Genomic DNA, 19009 nt, shown 5'->3' with positions numbered 1-19009 from the left:
AACAATGCCGTGTTGAGCATCTGATAAGGACTTCTTATCGGCACGTGAGTGTACTGGCGTCATCACGTGGTCTTTCCAAGCGCGGACGCGGGCCTGCACTGATGGAGAGGTAAGGCGCCGGTAACGCTAGCCCGGTTTAGGATCAATCAAAACAAATGCTAACCAAGACTGGGGAATGTTGGGTGCCGACATTGGAGCACCTCAGCTATTCATCATCAACATCGCCTTTGCTCTCACGCATCACCCATTGCTACGTCGAGCCACGCCTTTTCGCCTGGTGATGCCGCTCATGCTTTTATGATACCTGACAGCTGAGCGAACCGTCCGTCGACTCTCGGTACAGCGCGGTCACGGGCTTCGCAGGCGATCCGAACAGGCATGGCGGCCATGAGAGGACCGCGTTCGCAGGTCGGTTCCGCATCATGGGTCGCCGAGGAGCGAGCCTTTGCGCTCCAGGTGGCCCAAGCGGAGGTGGAGGAGTTTTCCTATTCTGCGCGGAACGAGCTGGATTGGCTCAACGAGCACATGGCCAGCATCTTCGACGAGAATGAAATGTAGCGCGGCTCCCACTCGACTTCTGGAAATTGACGGCTAATTCTCTGCAGGAACCTCGCCGAGACCTTCAAGACTCCCGGAAAGCTTCGTGGCAAAACCCCACACACAACACGCAAACAGAACGCGTTGCAATCACGAGTTGTAAGTCTGCGGGATTCGCCGTGCCTTGGTGTGAAGCTGACAAGCCATAGCCTCTCTCTGACGTGTTCGGCGCAAAGCCAAAGGGAATTTCGAATCTTTCTAGCCAAACCCCTCGACCACAATCTCCTCAAGCACACGTCAATGCGGCAAGAAACTCGCCGAGCCCGGTGAAGCATTCCTCCTCTCGAAAGGCTGCATCGCCGCCAATGCAGACAGCTCCTGCGCCAACGGTCCAAGACTCGGGATACTTTGGCAGTCAAGACGCCGCACCTCTGGAAATTCACGAGGACCCGGTGCTGGACGACGCTAAGCAAGCGCAATCCGACCAGGCCTCCTGCCAAGCGATTGTGACGATGTCAAAGAGCAATAGCCCGTCTCAAGCTGTCTCCGTTGAGCCAGCTGTGGAAACACTTCAAGCGAATCAGGACGAAGAGATGGGGTGTGCTCAAGAAGCGGCCATGAAGGCCGTGGGAGATTCTGGCCCAGAGACTTCACCAAGAGAGCGACACGGTGGCGATGAAGATCTCGATGCGCCACCGTTTTCGCCGTCTGCTACGGTGCACCCTGATGCGAACTTGGCGGAGACAGAACAAGATGTTGAAACTCCTCACGCAGAGCAAGCCTCGGACGACGCACCATCTGATGGCTCCAGCCCAATAAGGCCAATGGTTCGAAAGAGTAGCTTGAACTTCGCGTCTCTGCCAGCCAGGGAACCGCTCACAGCCGGCAAGAGTATTGGGGCTCGGATTTCGAGAACAAGCCAGCTGGATCATGTCCGAACGAGCTACTACAACAGACCTACTGGAGGCAAGAGCCTAGGCAATCCTGGCAAGATGGATTGCGACGAAGATGGAAAGTCTGATGAGATGGATGTTGATGAGGACGTTGAAGCTCGAAACGCTGGCGAACAGAACAGCGTCACACTCAACCACACCAAGACATACACGCAGAGGCTGCAGGACCAGATCAATATGCTCGGGAAGTCGCAGTCGAACGGCATAGGACAGCCAAAGCTGGTTTCCGGTGCGCAGCCGTCGCAGCTACCAAAGGCCATCGCGGCAGTGTCCCCATCATCACTGCGGAAGCCAACGGCCCAGAGCACTCCAGGAGCATTTCCAAATGACGACGACGACGATGACGACGATGACGACGACTGGATTGAGCCGCCCGCAACTTTATCCGTCACGTCCGAAGCCAGACCAGCCTTGCCGAAAAGTCACTCTAGAGATGTGATGGAAGGAATTCAAGGCAAAGACACCATCGGGCACAAAGAATTCGAAGTCTCCGGCCACGGACAAAGCGAAAGCAGCCGAAGCGAGCAGCTCTCGAGTGCCCAAGAGCACACGGACTATGTGTCTGATTTGCCTATTCTAACGGCGCATTCGACTATGGACCCGGAGCTACAGTCCCTCAGACATGTCGTTTCCGGCTCTCAACCCAGCTTGCGAACCGTATCCGGCATGTCGACTGACACACCGTCCAAATCACCGTCTCGAAGCTTTCGCGATAGCCCCCTGAAGCAAGTCAAGAATAAGCTGTCATCTATTCTGAAGAGTTCCAAGGGTCTTCTCGCGAGCAGCGCCGCCGTCAGTGCCGAAGGGAAGTCATCCATGATGTCACCAGCCACCACTCGTCCAGGCTTCCACACGACTGCCTCATCAGAGTCGGTTGTCTCCAAGCCAAGGATTGGGTCCCATGGCATGCAAGAGCAAGCGGAACGCGCTGATGGCAGTCCTGTGCGACCCCCTGCTCGACGTAACAGAGCCTCCGCAGAGCGGGAGAAGGAAGAAAAGCGCCGCGATAAAGAAGCGAAGCGAATGGAGGCGCAGAACGAGAAGCTGGAGAAGGCCCGCGAGAAGGAAAGGGAGAAGGCCATCGTCTTCAGCCGAGAACAGGAGCGAATCGCGGCTATGGAGAAGCAAATTTCCTCTAAAAAGGCGGAGGAGAAAGCCCTGCCCAAAGAGACACCGAAACCGACCAGGAGCAGCCCTCGCAAGTTCAAGGCGGCCGAGAGCGAGCACCAGGCGATGGCGGAAGACGCCGAGATGGAGGACGCCCTGGCCAGTGCTCCGCCACCATCCGCTGCTCGCTCCACCCGGCCGGGCCAGTCCATCCGAAGTAAGGAGACCAAACGACCTGTGAAGCCTGCAAAGGAAATCCAAGCCAAGGCGAAGCAAGTCCCAACAGTCATCAGAGTCAACACTGGATCGCAGTCCCAGTACCATACCTCCAGCAGGCTTTCCACAGCTTCACACGACACAGCCGGCCCTTCTGGTCTGCAGTCGCAGAACCGACTCGTGAGCAAGTCGAGCAAGGCATCGTTGCACGCAAAGTCATCGGCACCTGGCTTGAGGGCTCCATCTTCTGTTAGCCGACCCAAGACACTGGACCTGATGGCGAAGAAGAAGGAGTTAGACGAGCGCGAAGCCCAGCGGCGACGCGACTTGAAGACTGATGTGGAGCGCAAACGAACAGCGGCGCAAGAGGATCAGCGTAAGCAAGAGCAATGGCGTCGCCAAGAGGCCGAGCGGCAAAGACAGCAAGACTATCAGCACGCTGCATCTCAGAACGAGGGAAAGACTCCCGCCCAGAGGAGAGCGGCGCTGGAAAAGGCCAAGCAGACAAAAGCCCCGCCTCCCGCTGCTCGTTCTCACGCAAACGGACCTCCGGCATCGGCTGGTGCACAGGAAAAGATTGCGTCGACCGCGTCCAGTGCGAGGGGGGACGCGCAGACAACCCGGCCACAGTCTCGGATGACGTCCAATCTGCATCGCTCGCAGGACGAAACAAGTCGGCCAGTCAACGCTCTCTTGTCAAACACGTCCAAGGCAGGCACGAAGCGGACTCTGGGCCCGGAGCGAAGTGATGACCAGCAAGCCAAGCGAGGTCTCTCGCGAGGTGGACCGGCATATCAAGCCAACGAGGCGAAACGACGACGAACTAGCGACGCGTTTGAGGACGACGCTGAGTTGGACCATTCGCGAAACATCAAGGGGCCCCCAGTTCGACCATCTGGCGGCTATAAGAAGGTAAGTCGCGTTGTCTGCCGCGTGATTCCGAGCCAAACTAATACTTGTCGTAGGACCTGCCACCCAAGCCCATGTACGGATACGCGAATGCTCCTCAGAGCGCAACCCGGGACTTGTTCAAGGCAACCGTTACTGCTCAGCACAACAACCAAGCCAAGGCGACGCATCCGTTGGACATGGCACAAATATCCAAGGGGGCTATTCCGTTTGCACCCAACGCAAACGCGACCGGCCCTGCGTACAAGACGCCTGCCCGTCCTGGAGCTTACAATGGTAGCAAGTCGACGGCCAAGTCAGCGCCGCGATCGTCGCCGCGCTTCCAGAACGGCGAGTCGATTGAACTGCCGGAAATCCAAACAGACGACGAAGATGAGGACGAGGACGACGAGGCCAACGGGATGAGCGTTGCGGCCTGGGCCGACTCGCCTGATCTTCGCCGCGCGCTGATGCTCCAGGAGACGATGGATCCGTCGCAAATCTTTGGCCCGCCGGCAGCGCTGAACATGGAGGAGGTTTTCCACAAGAGCAAGGACAGATGGCACAAGTTTCGGGCGAGGACGTCGAGCGCCAACTGGAGTGGAGCGGATCGCTTGACCGAGGAGGACGTCAGAAAGGACCTTGCCGCGCGTGACAAGCTCAGGCGAGAGGGTGGGTGGTCTTACGAGATGAGCAAGGAGATGCTATGATGCTGGAGTGAATGGTGAAGGGGCTTTTAATTATTTTCCTCAAAGGCATGGCATGGCATTGCATTGCTACGAACATGAGCATCAACACACGGGTGGTCTGACCGGTCGGTGTAGGGCGTACGGAATTGTCGACAGAATATCAAGACGTCTTGAGGACGGCAGCATAGCTCATCGCCTCGCACTCGACCAACGTCGAAGTCGCAACGTGCATGATGGCCTCCAACAACTCCGTTCCTTTTCGGTGGTGATGGCCGGGTCAAGGTTCTGTGAGAGCTTCCATGCGGATGCTCTGGTCATGGAAAGAGGTACGTATTCCAGGTGGATCGTTTATCCGCCCCCGGCTAGGGACACCCTTCATTCCCGATGAGGTAAAGCTCCAACTCCTGATAAGGCCAATTTTTTTCTGCGGACGTACGGCAGAGGCGATAAAATCTCCAAAATGGTTGTCCTTCTGCAATCCTGAGTGAATTCCCATCCTCCAATTCCTCTCCCCCCTCTCTTTACATCTTGAGCCCCAAACCGCCCGTCTGTTCTACTGCTCCTTCGTCTCCGCATCCGTCATCATGTTCAGGCAGGGCATTCGTCGCTGCGCTGGCCTGGCAGGCGCTGCCAGGTCGACGTCGATGATGCTTCGCACACGCGCCGCGCTGCCGACCGCCGCGTCGCTCTCTCGCCGCAATGCGCCCCTGAGCCTGAACACATTGGCCTTGGCCTCTCGTCTGTACAGCACTGAAGCAGTCGCCCAAGACGCTTCCAAAGGCCAGGATTCTGTTCCCGGCGAACTCTCAAATTTCGCAGACCTTGCGCAGCTCGGCGTCCACGAGAACCTGCTGGGCGCCATCGTGCGGGACATGAAATACGAGGCCATGACGCCCGTCCAAGCAAAGACCATCAACCCAGCTCTGAAAGGCAACGATATGTGAGTTGGCCTCGAAAATTCTTCAGCTGCGGCCCTTGTCACTCAAAGCTAACTCATCGCAGTGTCGCGCAGGCCAAGACCGGCACTGGCAAAACATTGGCTTTCCTTCTGCCCCTCTTGCAACGAATGATCAACGAGGATCCCTCCCTGGCCAGGAGGAGCGCATCTTACCGCGCGAGGTCGGATGATATCCGGGGCATCATCCTCTCCCCGACCCGAGAGCTGGCAGAACAGATTGCCGTCGAGGCCCGTCGAGTCACCAAGAACACTGGTCTCGTCGTACAATCTGCCGTCGGAGGCACTCAGAAATCCCTCATGTTGCGAGAGGTGCAGCGAAACGGCTGCCATCTCCTGGTCGCTACGCCAGGTCGCTTGAACGACCTGCTGTCAGACCCGAGAAGCGGCATCGCTGCGCCCAATCTGGCCGCTCTTGTCCTCGATGAGGCTGATCGCATGCTGGATGTCGGCTTTGAAAAGGAACTCGACGAAATCGTCAGCCGCCTTCCGTCGCCCAAGGAAAAGGTTCGCCAGACAATGCTCGTCTCGGCCACGATACCCGACAACGTCATCCGTCTAGCTCGCACAATGATCCGACCAGACGACTTCACATTCGTGCAGACCATCCCCGAGAACGAGTCCTTGACACACGACAGAGTCCCCCAGCACATTGTACTTCTTGCCTCCTGGGCCAATGCCTTCCCCTCCATTTTTGAATTAATCGACCGCGAAATGACCAAGTTCCGAGAGGATCCCGCAAACTCGTCGCCCTTCAAGGCCATCGTCTACTTCAACACCACGGCAATGGTCGAGCTTTGTGCAGAAATGGCTTATCACGGCAGGAGGAACGATAAGATGCCGTGCTCCACGTTCGCCATCCACTCGAGGCTCAGCCAGGGGCAGCGGAGCAAGGCTGCCGATATGTTTCGCGAGGCTAAGAACGCGGTCCTCTTCTCTTCCGACGTCACTGCTCGCGGCATGGATTTCCCCAACGTCACCCACGTTCTGCAGGTAGACTTACCTCGGGATCGCGAGTCATATATTCACCGTCTCGGCCGTACCGCTCGACAGGGCAAGGACGGCCAAGGGTGGCTGTTCATGCCGCCGCTGTCCATGAACAGCGCCAGGAGAACCCTGCAGGGTCTGCCGCTAGCTAAGAACGATTCGCTTATCAGCGCTTCTGTTGACCCTGAGTCGGGAGAGCCTACCCGACATCACAAGGACGTGGCGCAGCTTATGCAGATGGCCAAGCGGCACTTCAGCATTGCGTACCAATCCCTCTTTGGAGGCCAAACCTCCAACAGGGAAGAGCTTGTTGACGACCTGAATCGCTGGGCGGTCCAGGGCGTGGGTTTCCCCGAGCCACCAGCTGTGTCACCGGAGTGGGCCCAGAAACAAGGCTTGTCGAGGTCCAACATGAACATCAAGGCAGGCGCCGAGCGGGCATTGGCCCGCAGTGGCCCGAGGGACTTTGGCCGTGGTGGTCCGAGGGATTTTGGCCGCGGTGGTTCGAGGGACTTTGACCGCGGTTCACGCGATCGCCGGTCGTCGGATCCCTTCACAGAAATGAGTCACCAGGCACGCAAGGACGATGTCAGGGGGGGCAGGGGCCAAAGCTTTGGGCGAGGCGGCGGTTACGGAGGCAGGGGCAGGAGCTCCGGAGGTTTCGGCGGCAGGGACAGGAGCTCTGGAGGCGGGCGGTGGTAAAGAAGACGCCTCTTGATGCGATGGCGTTGGATCGAATTCCGCGATAACGAGAGCCGTTCGTGTGTCGAGGAGGACTGTAATTGTATCAAGAACAATCTCACGGGCGCGCAGAGGGAAAAATTGCTGTTGATTGGGCGGCAAAGCCTGATGTATATTAGAGGTCAGGAAAGTCTGCAAATGGCGTTTTGTGTCAAAGCTCCGGCATGTACGAACCATGAAGCGAGCGTCATCCTCATTGCGAGACTCTAGTCACCATTCGTACGGTGATAAACCGACTTCCCAAGGTCCTACTTGTTATCCAGAGACACCACGCTCAAGGCCCTCTTGCCTGCGCGCTTTGCACCTGCGACTCGAGTCACACGGCTCCCCGCCGCCAATGGCCCTCGCCCAGCTCATCGCTGCGCCATCAACGTGTTGGCGTCCCACAGCAGGACTCTCTCGTCCCAGCCGACGGAGGCCACCCATCCTCCCGCTCCAAACAAACACCAGTCAACGCCAGTGACAAACTCGGTGTGCCGGTTCATCAGGCCCATCTGCCGGCCTGCCCCGGTTCCTGGCCCGGAGAGCTGTGGCATCGTGGACCCATCGTTCCACAGGCGCACCGTCATGTCGTAACTGGCGCTGATGAGGACGTCGCTTGCGTGGGGGCTCCAGGCCAGCCTGCGGACAGCGTAGTCGTGGCCTTGCATCAGTGATTGCGGTCCACCGGCCGGGTTGCGAATGTCAAAGGTTCGCAAGACCCTGTCCACGCCGCCGGTGGCCACTATTGTGTCGTTGTACTTGTTCCAGTCGTGCGTCAGGATCTCGGCAGGGGGGGAGGCGCCGGCGGCGGCAGGGGCGGCTCCGGGCATAGTGGCCGGCGGTGCATGGACGGGTATGGCGGCCACCATGTGGTACTTTGCTGAGGAAGGGGTGCGCAGGTCGAAGATTCGGAGGTGTGAGTCGGAGGACGCGGCCGAGATGAGAGCCGGATTAGACGGGCAAAAGGATACGCTGTAGGTGCAGTTGCCTATGGGCAGGGTGGTTATGGAGTGATTTCGCGTCGGCGACCACTGACAAGGCTCGTCAGCGTGTTGCGCCGCCGGCAGGAGACAAGAGGTCTACGAACAATCTTGACGGTCCCGTCCCATGAACTAGAGACAAAGGTGTCTTTGGTGATGGGGCTCCAACAGACGGAAAAGGTCTCTCGCTTGTGCTCGTGGAAGTTCATGACGGGAAAGTCATTGACGCCTAGGTCGAAAAGCTTGAGCGATCCATCACCGCAGGCTACAATCAGCTGGTTCTCGTTGATCTCGGACCAGGCCAGGTCGTAGAGGGCGTCGTTTGTGTCGAAGCTGCGAGGCGACAGCCGCATTAGCCCGTCGTCGCTCTAGTCTCGTCCGCATGAGAGACCTCGTCTGGCCACGAGTAGTACTACGCACGTCTTTTCTACCTGGACACCACGCGCCGTCAGGCCGAGGGCAAAGACGCGGCCATTGCCGACGATGCCAAAGTTGGCCGACGTCGCGACGGCGATGCGCGAGTCGTAGTAGGGCGAATACTTGACGGCGTAGGGGTTGAAGCCCGCCGTGCGGAACTCCAGCATGGCAGCCATTTCGCCGGGATCCAGGCGTTGGCGAAGTGGCGGCGCATTGATGCCGCGAGTCCTCGGCAAAGGTATTTCAGCAAGCGCAGATGCCGGCGACGTGGACCATGGCCTGGCGGCAGGAGGACAGCTTCATACAGTCTTGTTCGACATGTGCCTCGGTAAAATAAGGCGATGGCTGATTCGTTGGTGGTGAGCGTGTATTGTGGGGGCCTGGGTATGCATAGATGCATGGCCTGGTGGAGTGCGGCCAACGGGGGTCCATCAAGCCCCGCGATTAATGTCACGTGATGGCGCGTCGAGATACTGTCGCGCTCTACGAAGTAATTAGTCTCAACACGTCATGCATGGCACCTGATGGTCAGCGCTATGACTGGTGGCGCGATGACTCGGACCGGGCACATCGCAGAGAGACGCCCGGCCAGCTCGACACAGCACGGTCTCTCATGTGCTTCGCGGCCGGCCCCCCAACTGTTCCCGAGCACTACAACTACGTGACACCTGGACAGGACGATGAAGCCGTTCCTCACACAGCCCAAGCGAAAGGCAAGCCCAGAGGCAAGCCCAGAGGCAAGCCCAGAGGCAAGCCCAGAGGCAAGCCCAGAGGCAGAAGCAGGCTCTGCAGATGGCGATGAACCCACTGAGATCAAGCTCGCTCTCCTGGCTTCTCTCCATCCGGCCTTGGAGCAGGAAACACTCCTCGATGCTCTTCTGGCGCATGAGGGGTCCGTCAGCCAGGCATCGGCCGTGCTGCAAGCGGCTGCCCGGCCAGACGCGAAGAAGGTCGTGGTTGGATATCAGCAATCGCTCAAGAAATACGCACTGCCTGGTGCCTCGACGTCGCCGACCAGGAAGAAGCTCAAGTCGAAAAGGGGGAGCACGCTGCATCTGTATGACCCGGACGACGTGGCCGAGCACACGCCCTGCACCATTGTGCATAATTTCATGCCGCCGCAGGACGCAGATGATCTGTTGCGGGAGCTGCTGCAAGAGGCCGAGTCGTTTGAAAAGATTACCTTCAAACTGTTTGACAGCGTGGTGTCGAGCCCCCATACATCGGGTTTCTTCGTGGAAAGCTACGACGCCATGCGGGCGCAGATGGACGAGTATTTTTACAACGGATCAAAGCTCACGGTTGGTGACGCCTCATCATCCTCATTTGCATGTTACCGTGGTCCCTGACCTGCCTTACGTCCCAGGATGTGCGACGCATCACGCCCCAGCTGACCAAGGTCAAGCCCGTTGTCGAAGAGGCCGTCAACAGAGAAATCCAACACCGCATCAAGACACGGTACCCCGGCGGCAAGAAGCTGAAGCATCAATCCCCAGATCGATGGGCTCCCAACTCGGCCTTTGTCAACTGCTACAACGGCGCCCAGGAGAGTGTCGGCTGGCATAGCGACCAGCTGACGTACCTGGGCCCGCGAGCCGTCATCGGATCCGTCTCGCTCGGGGTCGCGCGCGAGTTCCGAGTCCGCCGGGTGCTGCCCAAGGACGGCGACGCCAAGAGCGCCGAGGGCGGCGACGCCGAGGGCCAAATCTCGATCCACCTGCCGCACAACTCGCTGCTCGTCATGCACGCCGAGATGCAGGAGGAGTGGAAGCACTGCATCACGCCGGCGCTGTCCATCGACCCGCACCCCGTCGCGGGCAACAGGCGCATCAACATCACGTACCGCGACTACCGGCGCGCGATGCACCCCCGGCACACGCCGCGATGCGCATGCGAGGTCCCCTGCGTGCTGCGCGTGGTGCAGAAGAAGAGGGACAACTTTGGCAAGTACTTTTGGATGTGCCACGCAAGCAACGTGCCTGGCAAGAATGGCTGCTCCTTTTTCCAGTGGGCCGAGTTCGATGAAGACGGGAAACCCATGGGGGGCCGGGCGGGCTCGAAACCGCTCTGAAGGGGGGGCTTTCAACCTTGCGGACAGCAGCAGGCACAAGGTCGCAGCCTGCAACAAGATGCAGCATAATGCATGCCTACCCAAGGGCGTAAGTCAGCCGAGGCACGCTGAAGGCAGAGCGACGTCGGGACCTGCGATGCTCCAGCTTTGCAGTTTTGTCGTCGCACTACCTTGTTGTACCCTCCTAGTAGTGCTGGATAGAAGACCATGTGGATATGCACGCATCTTCTATCAACGGTACCCCGACTCATCACCACTAGTACTCGAGGCACCTTGGGTCCCTAAAAACTTGCATCGTTCAACGCAGCCTTCTTCAACCTCACTGCATGAGGGCGTCCTCTCCCAAGCTGCTTTTCTTCAAGGTCTCGAATAAGGGAGTGCTGGAGTCCCATCGCGCCCTCGCCATGGCGGAGCAGCTCGCCTTCCCCGCCGCTTCCGCGGCCGTCCTTGAGCGCCGACTCCCTCCGCCAGGGCAAGCTCCCGACGACGCCAGCAGGCGGCCCTTTGTCACCCTCACGTTTGCGACGTCGCTCGACTCGACTCTGTCGCTTGCGCCCGGCGTCCGAACGCGCCTTTCGGGCCCCGAGTCCAAGGCAATGACGCACTACCTCCGGTCTCGGCATGCGGCCATCCTCGTCGGCGTGTCGACGGTCCTGGCCGACGACCCGGCGCTCAACTGCCGCATCGCCGGCACGGCATGCCAGCCGCGGCCCGTCATCCTCGACCCGCACCTTCGCTGGACGCCCAGTTGCACGGACAAGGTCTTTGAAGTGAGTCGCGCCGGGGCCGGGCTCGCGCCATTTGTCCTCACCGGTGTTCCGGCCCAGGAGCTGCCGCGGGACAGCGTCGAGCTTCTGCACCAGCACGGCGGGAAATTCATCCACGTCAGGCCCTCGGTCTCCGGCGCAGGCGGGGGCCGGATGCGCTTCGACTGGCGCGACGTGCTCGACGCGCTCCTTGTCCAGGGCTTGTCGAGCGTCATGGTCGAGGGCGGAGGCCAGGTCATCAACTCGCTGCTGGACCCCGCACATCATGAACTTGTCGACTCTGTCATTGTCACGGTTGCGCCGACGTGGCTGGGCCAGGGAGGCACGGTCGTGTCTCCCGACAGGGTGCTGGGCAGCGAGGGCAGCCCCGTGCCGGCCGCGAGGCTCGCTGATGTTTCATGGCACCCGTTTGGCGAGGACGTGGTGCTGTGCGGCAGGCTGCGTGCCTAGAGGCAGAGACGCCGGCGGCCGAGCCGGTCGGATTGATTGATGGTGCTCCTCCGTGAACATCTGATGCCGAGAATCCTCGTTCTGGGGCTCGTGGAGCGCCGGTAATGTCATTGCAGGTCCATGTGTACCAACCGACCAACAAGTGCAATTCGACATGCCACACACGACAGACAGGGCAGGGCATCCCGACATGTGAAGTTCTCACGGGCGGTCACGCTATTATTACCGATCTGTGATGGACTCCGTCTCTTGTTACGCGCTACCATCACTTGCAGTACACTTTCGCCGCCTGCGAAGCGTTGCGCAAAGGCCGCAACGGCGGAGTGGGATATTGGTGGCCCCTCCTCCTCCCCCACCTTGCCAGTCTAGGCAGCTGGCCGAGCTCCAAACTCCAAGGGCTCAAATGTTCCTCGGCTTTCCGGTTCTTCTTCCTCTCCAGTTTTCTGCTTCAATCTTCACCCTCGGCATCTTTCGCCTCCATCGCCCGACTCTTGAAGCCAAAGTCCAAAGCCCTCGCCAGCCGAACAAAACGAGGGCAAGGGTGCTACGAGAAGCGCCGGTGGAGGCAAAGGAACCGCCAGAGTAGCTCTCGTCCAACGACAGCCCGACAACACCAAATGCACACAATGGCAGCACCGCCCCGCAAGCGCATCGCCGTCCTCGGCTCCCTCAACATGGACCTGGTCCCCTACGTGCCCCACCACCCGCTGCCGGGCGAGACGCTTACCTCGAGCCGCTTCGGCACCGCGCCCGGCGGCAAGGGCGCCAACCAGGCCGCCGCCGTCGGCAGGCTTTCGCGCAGCCCCGACGCCCTGGCCGACGGCGACGTCGACGTCGCCATGCTCGGCGCCGTCGGCTCCGACCCCTATGCCGACGTGCTGCGCTCCAGCCTCGCCTCGTGCGGCGTCGCCACCGACGGCCTCCGTGTCTTGGACGGCCAGCGCACCGGCATCGCAATCATCATCGTCGACGAGCCCTCGGGCCAGAACCGCATCATCCTCTCCCCGGAGGCCAACCACGCCCTCGTCCCCGCCGACTTCGCCGCCCTGCCCGACCCCCGCCCCGATCTGCTCATCATGCAGCTCGAGATCCGCCTCGACACCGTCCTCCAGGCCCTCGCCGCCGCAAAGGCCGCCAGCGTCCCCGTCCTCCTCAACCCCGCCCCGGCCCAGACCCTGCCCCTCGACGCCTACGTCGGCCTCGCACACCTCATCCTCAACGAGACCGAGGCCGCCATCCTCGCCGGCTGCCCCGAGTCCGACCTCGACGACGAGCCCGGCCTGCAGCGCGTCGCCTCCCTCTTCCTCGAGCGCGGCGTCGCAAACGTCGTAGTCACCCTCGGCGGCCGCGGCGTCTACTACGCCACAAAGGCGGGCAAGAGTGCCCTCGTGCCCGCCCACAAGGTCGACGTCGTCGAGACTACTGCCGCCGGCGACACCTTTGTCGGCTCTTACGCCCTGGCCGCCGTGCACGCCAGCCCCGACGACTTTGACATTGACGGGGCCGTCAAGGCAGCCAACCGCGCCGCGGCCATTACCGTTTCCAGGAGAGGTTCCCAGTTATCTATTCCGTGGAAGGATGAACTAGAATAGAGTCGGAACATGCATACATACTCCGTACTGTACATACAGCACGGCAAAAAGAAACCACAATCCAAAGGCAATTGCAACGTCCCACCATTGGGGCCCCGCCCGCCTCGGCTGCCGCGTCTAGAACCACAGGCCCCAGTTCCAGAACCCCGTGTCCTTCATGGGCTTGCCATGTAACGTCTCCTTGTCCTGCTGGGCCTCTCGGCCCTCTTCCGGATCCGATGCAGCCCACGCCTTGGTAGGAGCCGCCGAACCCCTGCGCGTCCCGACCCGGTCCTGGACCCGACGCTGCAAGGAGCCGGCAGGGCCGACGATGCCTTTCGTATTGGCCCCCGAATTGCGCGGGTCCAGTGGTCCCCCGTAGCATCGCGCATCTTCCGAGCTCGTGCTGCTCCTTAGCGAGGAGGGCGCCGACGGCGGGACCGGGGACAGCAGCCGCTGCGCTCGCTTCCCGACAGCCGGGCCAAGCGTAGAGGCCTTGGAAGTGCGGTCTGCATGCAGGCTGGCCCGCCTCGCAGGTGCGCGCGTAGTGGGTGCGCGGGCGGTTGCCGAGTCTGAGCCCAGCGCGTCCGCCTTTTCAGTCTTCCCCTGGCAGGTCCTTTGCAGTCTCCTTGACTGTTGTTGCTCTTGTCCCATGATTAGTCTCTTCATCGACATTGCCTTTTCCAAGCCCCAGTGTCGTTGTACGAGCGGAAGTATATGGCTCTGCAGGGGCTCGGGTCGAGGCGACCACATCGAAAAGGCGTTATGTTGCTTCACCAGGCTGGCCGTGGCCGTCGTCTCCATTCTGCTCCTCAAGCCGGAAACGCCGCCCGCATCTGGCTCCGCACCTACTTGCTCGGGAAAGGCAGAGTGAGAGTACGACACGCGGATGTGCATGAACCCCACCGCTGAGCTGCCAAGCTCCAGTTCCAGATCCTCTATGAGCTCGTCCGACTTTTGGCGAACGTGTCCGGTCCCGCTGCGCTGCTTCCCCTTCTCCGAGTCTATCTGGACGTGGACGAGGAGAATGACGCTTGACCCTGCATGAATGGTGCTGCAACAAGTCAGTCAGATTGTGACAGCACTTTGCACTTCATCTCCGTCAACTCACGTAGGAAAAGCCTGTTCCTGTACCACTTGGACGATTGCGGACTCCGTGGTAGGCAGTATCTCGACGCTGAGGTCGTATAGGCAGCCGAACTCGAAAAAGCGATCTGCCTTCCATGTCAGTAGCTGTGTTGCCCTGCTTGCTGCATTGGACATATACCTAGCTGGTGGTCAACAAACGAGCCCCTGGAGACTAACGGCTGTGCGCCGCTCCCCGATGGCGATCGAGATGAAGGGATCCGAGAGAGCCTGCCTGACACCTCGACAGTTGCCCAGGCAGACTGCCGGCCTGCTTCCTGACCGGTACACTGAGAAACGACGGAAATGTAAGGAGACAGGACAAAGGGATGGGCAGCTCGCGAGAAATCGAGGGGTGGTGTCGACTGTGGAGGCACGGGCGATTTGTGCAGAGGCGATGCGGGCCGCTCGGCGGGCCGGGCACCGAACGACTGCCGGGATGATGGTGGACCGTTCGAGGGGGTGTAGTCGGCGTAGTCGAGGATAGAAGAGCCCGACGAAGCCGTGCGACAGCTGGGCGCTCGCCGATGCGCACCGCTCCTCCCCATAGTCCACGGCTGTCTGGAGTCCTTGAGGAAGGGAGTCGACTTGGTGAGCAGTCCGCGGCACCGCGTCAGCGTCTCCTCCCAAACTCGTCCCCGCGGGCGGCTCAGCTCCACAGAGCTGGCCCAGAAGCTGGGCCGATAGCCCGCGTTCTGCTCCCAGCCGTCTGTGCCCGGTTCATCCGACAGAAATGCTGGGGCCTTGCGTCGGCTACGCCTCTTGACGATCTTCAACGGGAACTTCCTGTCCAATAACTCTGATGTGCCCGCTACGCCGTCGTCACTGGGAAACGCGATTTCTTTCGGGCTACTCTCGTGGTGATCGATCAGTCGGCTGCGCTTCACGATCCGTAGAGGGCTGGGTTTATCTCGAGTGGCCTGTTGAGTGGGCGTGTGAAACCCTATGTGAGGCGACTGGTTGCTGATGGGCGCCATATTGTTTGCCGTCGAGGTAACAATGTGATGGTTTTGACCTGTGGGAAATGTGATTTAAGATGATGAAAGTTGCCATGTCCAGAACTCGACACGTCGGAATCGCCCGAGAAGTCTGGCATGCTACTCTTCTGAGAAGGAGTCTCGGCTAGCGGGACTCTGCAATGCCCTGTTTGACCTATGGTGGGCCATCGCTGAGGGAGGCGCGCTTTGAGAACCAGCAAGACAGCAAGAATAGTGATGGAAGCCTCGACGAGACAAAAGGCGGAGAGGTGGGAGGAGCCCGCCAGGCCCCGAGCATCCACCGTCGTCCTTGCTCGTGATTGCATGAATGAATGGCGCGGCAAGAGGGGAGGGGGGTGGCAGACAGAGCACGGGAACAACATGTATTGGCCAAAGCAGAACGCGACTTCAGGGGTATCGATTCTCCTGTGGCACCCACGCAGTGATGATGGAAGCATGTGTTAGTAGCCCCTCCAGGGTGCAACCGCGTGTCGTAAGCGTAGAATTCAAGGGAAAGGGCGGGTGCTCAAAGCGACTGTCGTGTAAGCTGGTGGTGTCTGACGGTGAGCGGTGCGGACCCTCGCAGCTATGCCTCGTTGTCAAGAGTGCGGCATATGCTTTCTCTGACAGAGGCGATGTCATTCTCCTCCATCGCAAGGAATCGGATCTGGGCACCTGCTTTCAGTATTGCGCCGCATAAAGAGCCTCATCGGTCTCATCATCGCATCACTCACCAGCTCATCTGGCCCGCTGCCACCAAATAAGACGGGATCTGACAGGCTCACGGCGATTCCCTTCTTCACTCTATCCTCCCATACACCGTCCCAGTTCCACTCTCCTGACTGCCGAGCCGCTGCGGGAGGTGCCTGGGGGGGGGGTTGTCCCGACTCGGCATCGCCCGAGCTGCGGCGATGGGTTCGCCACGCGTGCCAGGCCCCGGGATTTCCCGCCGCCTCGAGTGGGACTGAGTCGAGGACATCTTCCGAGTCAAAGGTGCTTCGTATATACCTCAGGATGTGGTAGATGGAGAGGTCTTGCCTTCCTGTTGGCGGGTGACTTGACAAGCCTTCGGCGTCGGACGCGGGTGAGCCTGCACTCGACGGCGCTCGGCTGATCTGCGCCGAAGCCGGACCGCGAGGCTGCTCGCCGCTCACCTGTCTGCTCCCGGACCGCGCCCGCCTGCCTCGCCCGAACCACTCTGGAAAGCCATGGCGGAGGCTGAAGCCGCCGGGGCGCAGGCGCTCCTCATCTCTGGCGCTGACGGTTCCGTTGTCTTGGATGTCGGTGGTGTACATGTAGGTGGTGAGTGGCGATATTAACGGATGGAACATGTCGGTAGAGAAGGTTACGAGAGGCGGCAGCTTAGGGTAGGAGTCGGGAAACGATATTTGGAAGCGAAGCACTGCCTGTGCGTAGGGGCCTGAGCAAGCGAGTGAGCGGCGTTTCGATCCCGGGTGAGCGGGAGGCAATCGCACCATGGCGAACAAACAGAACTGCGGACCACACAGTAGGATCACCGGGAGTCAAGGTGACGAAGACGCCTTCTGGGCATGCCTGCCTGAGGCCAGCGCTGATGAAGCTGGTGTGTAAGTCGACCGGCTGGCAAAGGAGGCGGGAGGAGGCCCATGCAGACGTACAACTCGGAGAAGAGACGCTGTCTATGCAGAGACGGCAGGCAGTCGAGACTCAGGGTGTTGAGGGGCGCCATTTTGCGGCCTGTGTGAGACGAGCACGAGAGCAGCGGAGGCTGGATGGCGGAATTTCAACTTGCTGCCGGGACATGTCGGTGACGGGACGAGGTGCCCCTTGGCATTCGTCGGGTGGCGGGCGGTGAGCGATTCTGCCGGGGCTTGGCGGCAACTAAGCCACAACATCATCGGAGGGGTCTTGATTTCGGTGAGGCAGCGGCGGGGTAACTACGGATAGCTTCATTCCGGAGCAACAGGTGCCAGCACGATGGAGCCCGCGCGATGGATATGGCCGGCGAATACTTGGCATTTGCTGGTGTCGCACGCAGCGTGCCGTCTGGCAAGGGCCCATCGACAGGAACCTCTCCCGAGCCGCGCCATGCCACGCCGTGACCGAGACAGCATCTGAAGACACAAAGGAGGTGGACAGGTGGCTGTATCTAAAGGAGCGCCATCCTACTGGCCCAGGCGCTTCTCCACCTTTGACATTTCGTGTGCCCTGGTCTGTGAGAGATCGTCCCGCGTCGCGTTGTATGCGGCCGTGACCTGATTGAAGGGATTCTCGGGGCTCTTGTCAAACTCCTTGCGGATCCTCTGCTTCCGCTGCTCTAGCCGCAGGCCCGTGCCGCTGCCGTCTGCCTTCATCTCCTGCAGTCGCCTCTCCTCGTACTTTGCGTATGCGGCCGCGAACCGCTTCTCCGGGTGCTTGTCTATCTTGCTGTCGTCGGCGCCGGCCGTCAGGGAAAGGGCGTCGAGGGCGTTGTCGATGCCCGAGGCGTTGAGGGCCGAGGCCGAGGAGTCGCCGTCAAGCTGCGACAGGTCGAGGCCGCGCGATTTCTTGATGGGGGCCTTTGACTTCTTGGGCTCGGCGCGGCCACCCATGGTGGACTCTTCTTCCTTGAGGAGCGCATCCTTTTCGGCCTTTTTCCTGGTCTGTTCGGCCTTTTTGGCGGCCTCGCTCTCCCTGAAGAAGACGGTCAGCGCGGGCGGGTTCTGGGGTGTCGAGCGTCGTGTCGACTGACTCACTTCTTTGCGTTGCTCTTGGCTCCCTTTTGCCACTTGTCCGCCTCGGCGGTTTCCTGCCGGGCGTCCTCGATGGCCGACTTTTGAGCGGCGGCCTCGGCCTTGCGGGCGTTGCCAGCCACCTTCTTGCTGTTGTCGCCTTTTTTGCCGGCCATGGCGGTGCTAAGTCTGCTGCGTTGGTGCAAGAGTCGGTTTGTTGCCAGACCAATCGACACCAAGTGCCCGCCTCGGTCACCAACCGTGATGAGGTAAGGCATTTGGGGATCGTGGGGCTCGCGCAACCATCAGCGAATTAAACTTCGCCCTGTAACCACACAAACGACGTCGACGGCAACACAAGGCTCGTCGAGACTTCCAATGTAGTCGCGAGTACCGATACACCTGCGCCTGCTTGAGCCCCGGGATACTCCCATGCAGTTGAATCTGCAAATGGGAAAACACCCAAGGCCTTGCATCCACGCCCGGGCCTTCCACTTGACCGAGACGCCGCAGAGGCTCATCATGTCCGGTCTGACCACCGCCGGGCCTGCACAAGGGATGCCGGCCGAGGCCCCGGATAAATGGCCTTCCCACACCGCAGGTTGCTAAGTAGGCAGTTCGAAGGACCATCTCCGCGGTCCAGAACCTCCTCCTCCTCTCCTCCTCCTTCTCCTCCTCCTCCTTCTCATTCTCGTTATCACGGCCGCCTGCCTGCCGCCCACGGCCTACATACATAACATACCCGGCGCTGGTGCTCATGCACCAGCTTGTGTTACATTGCGGGCGCCCTTTTGCCCTGCGCTTCAGGCGCAACACAGGAATTGGCGGCAACCAGGGACTCGATTCCCGCTGCGTCCATCATGACGCTTTGCAGCCCAGGCTGGCGGGGAGCGGGGGAGAGTGTCC

The 19009-nt window shown here is 60.3% G+C and overlaps 9 protein-coding genes across 9 annotated transcripts; 5 read left to right on the top strand and 4 right to left on the bottom strand.

Annotated features, from left to right (window-relative positions):
* Positions 1-387: 387 nt before the first annotated feature.
* HRG_03711 (inner centromere protein, ARK binding domain-containing protein) lies at positions 388-4411 on the top strand (the record flags this gene model as incomplete). The annotated part of the gene is made up of 4 exons (XM_044862182.1): positions 388-554; positions 606-696; positions 747-3725; positions 3779-4411. 4 exons carry the CDS (start codon positions 388-390, stop codon positions 4409-4411), a joined length of 3870 nt encoding a protein of 1289 aa, XP_044723208.1.
* A 563-nt stretch (positions 4412-4974) lies between these two features.
* Positions 4975-7034, top strand: HRG_03710 (DEAD/DEAH box helicase domain-containing protein; the record flags this gene model as incomplete). Its single annotated transcript, XM_044862181.1, has 4 exons — positions 4975-5330; positions 5393-6709; positions 6785-6831; positions 6892-7034. The coding sequence occupies 4 exons, from the start codon at positions 4975-4977 to the stop codon at positions 7032-7034; spliced, it is 1863 nt and encodes a 620-aa protein (XP_044723207.1).
* A 392-nt stretch (positions 7035-7426) lies between these two features.
* Positions 7427-8628, bottom strand: HRG_03709 (peroxisomal targeting signal 2 receptor; the record flags this gene model as incomplete). Its single annotated transcript, XM_044862180.1, has 3 exons — positions 7427-8086; positions 8143-8368; positions 8456-8628. 3 exons carry the CDS (start codon positions 8626-8628, stop codon positions 7427-7429), a joined length of 1059 nt encoding a protein of 352 aa, XP_044723206.1.
* A 504-nt stretch (positions 8629-9132) lies between these two features.
* On the top strand, positions 9133-10523 carry HRG_03708 (2OG-Fe(II) oxygenase superfamily domain-containing protein; the record flags this gene model as incomplete). Its single annotated transcript, XM_044862179.1, has 2 exons — positions 9133-9753; positions 9819-10523. 2 exons carry the CDS (start codon positions 9133-9135, stop codon positions 10521-10523), a joined length of 1326 nt encoding a protein of 441 aa, XP_044723205.1.
* A 404-nt stretch (positions 10524-10927) lies between these two features.
* On the top strand, positions 10928-11740 carry HRG_03707 (2,5-diamino-6-ribosylamino-4(3H)-pyrimidinone 5'-phosphate reductase; the record flags this gene model as incomplete). The annotated part of the gene is made up of 1 exon (XM_044862178.1): positions 10928-11740. One exon carries the CDS (start codon positions 10928-10930, stop codon positions 11738-11740), a length of 813 nt encoding a protein of 270 aa, XP_044723204.1.
* A 626-nt stretch (positions 11741-12366) lies between these two features.
* On the top strand, positions 12367-13332 carry HRG_03706 (pfkB family carbohydrate kinase domain-containing protein; the record flags this gene model as incomplete). The annotated part of the gene is made up of 1 exon (XM_044862177.1): positions 12367-13332. The coding sequence occupies one exon, from the start codon at positions 12367-12369 to the stop codon at positions 13330-13332; it is 966 nt and encodes a 321-aa protein (XP_044723203.1).
* A 117-nt stretch (positions 13333-13449) lies between these two features.
* On the bottom strand, positions 13450-15413 carry HRG_03705 (uncharacterized protein; the record flags this gene model as incomplete). Its single annotated transcript, XM_044862176.1, has 3 exons — positions 13450-14365; positions 14423-14525; positions 14579-15413. 3 exons carry the CDS (start codon positions 15411-15413, stop codon positions 13450-13452), a joined length of 1854 nt encoding a protein of 617 aa, XP_044723202.1.
* A 586-nt stretch (positions 15414-15999) lies between these two features.
* HRG_03704 (ubiquitin-conjugating enzyme domain-containing protein) lies at positions 16000-17121 on the bottom strand (the record flags this gene model as incomplete). Its single annotated transcript, XM_044862175.1, has 4 exons — positions 16000-16080; positions 16148-16833; positions 16889-16983; positions 17051-17121. 4 exons carry the CDS (start codon positions 17119-17121, stop codon positions 16000-16002), a joined length of 933 nt encoding a protein of 310 aa, XP_044723201.1.
* A 436-nt stretch (positions 17122-17557) lies between these two features.
* Positions 17558-18279, bottom strand: HRG_03703 (coiled-coil domain-containing protein; the record flags this gene model as incomplete). Its single annotated transcript, XM_044862174.1, has 2 exons — positions 17558-18065; positions 18128-18279. 2 exons carry the CDS (start codon positions 18277-18279, stop codon positions 17558-17560), a joined length of 660 nt encoding a protein of 219 aa, XP_044723200.1.
* Between the last annotated feature and the right edge of the window lie 730 nt (positions 18280-19009).

Source organism: Hirsutella rhossiliensis (genome assembly GCF_020360975.1).
Source record: "Hirsutella rhossiliensis strain HR02 chromosome Unknown scaffold00003, whole genome shotgun sequence".
Lineage (NCBI taxonomy): Eukaryota > Fungi > Ascomycota > Sordariomycetes > Hypocreales > Ophiocordycipitaceae > Hirsutella > Hirsutella rhossiliensis.
Note: the sequence above shows the minus strand (reverse complement) of the source record. Positions and strands in the feature narration are given on the sequence as shown.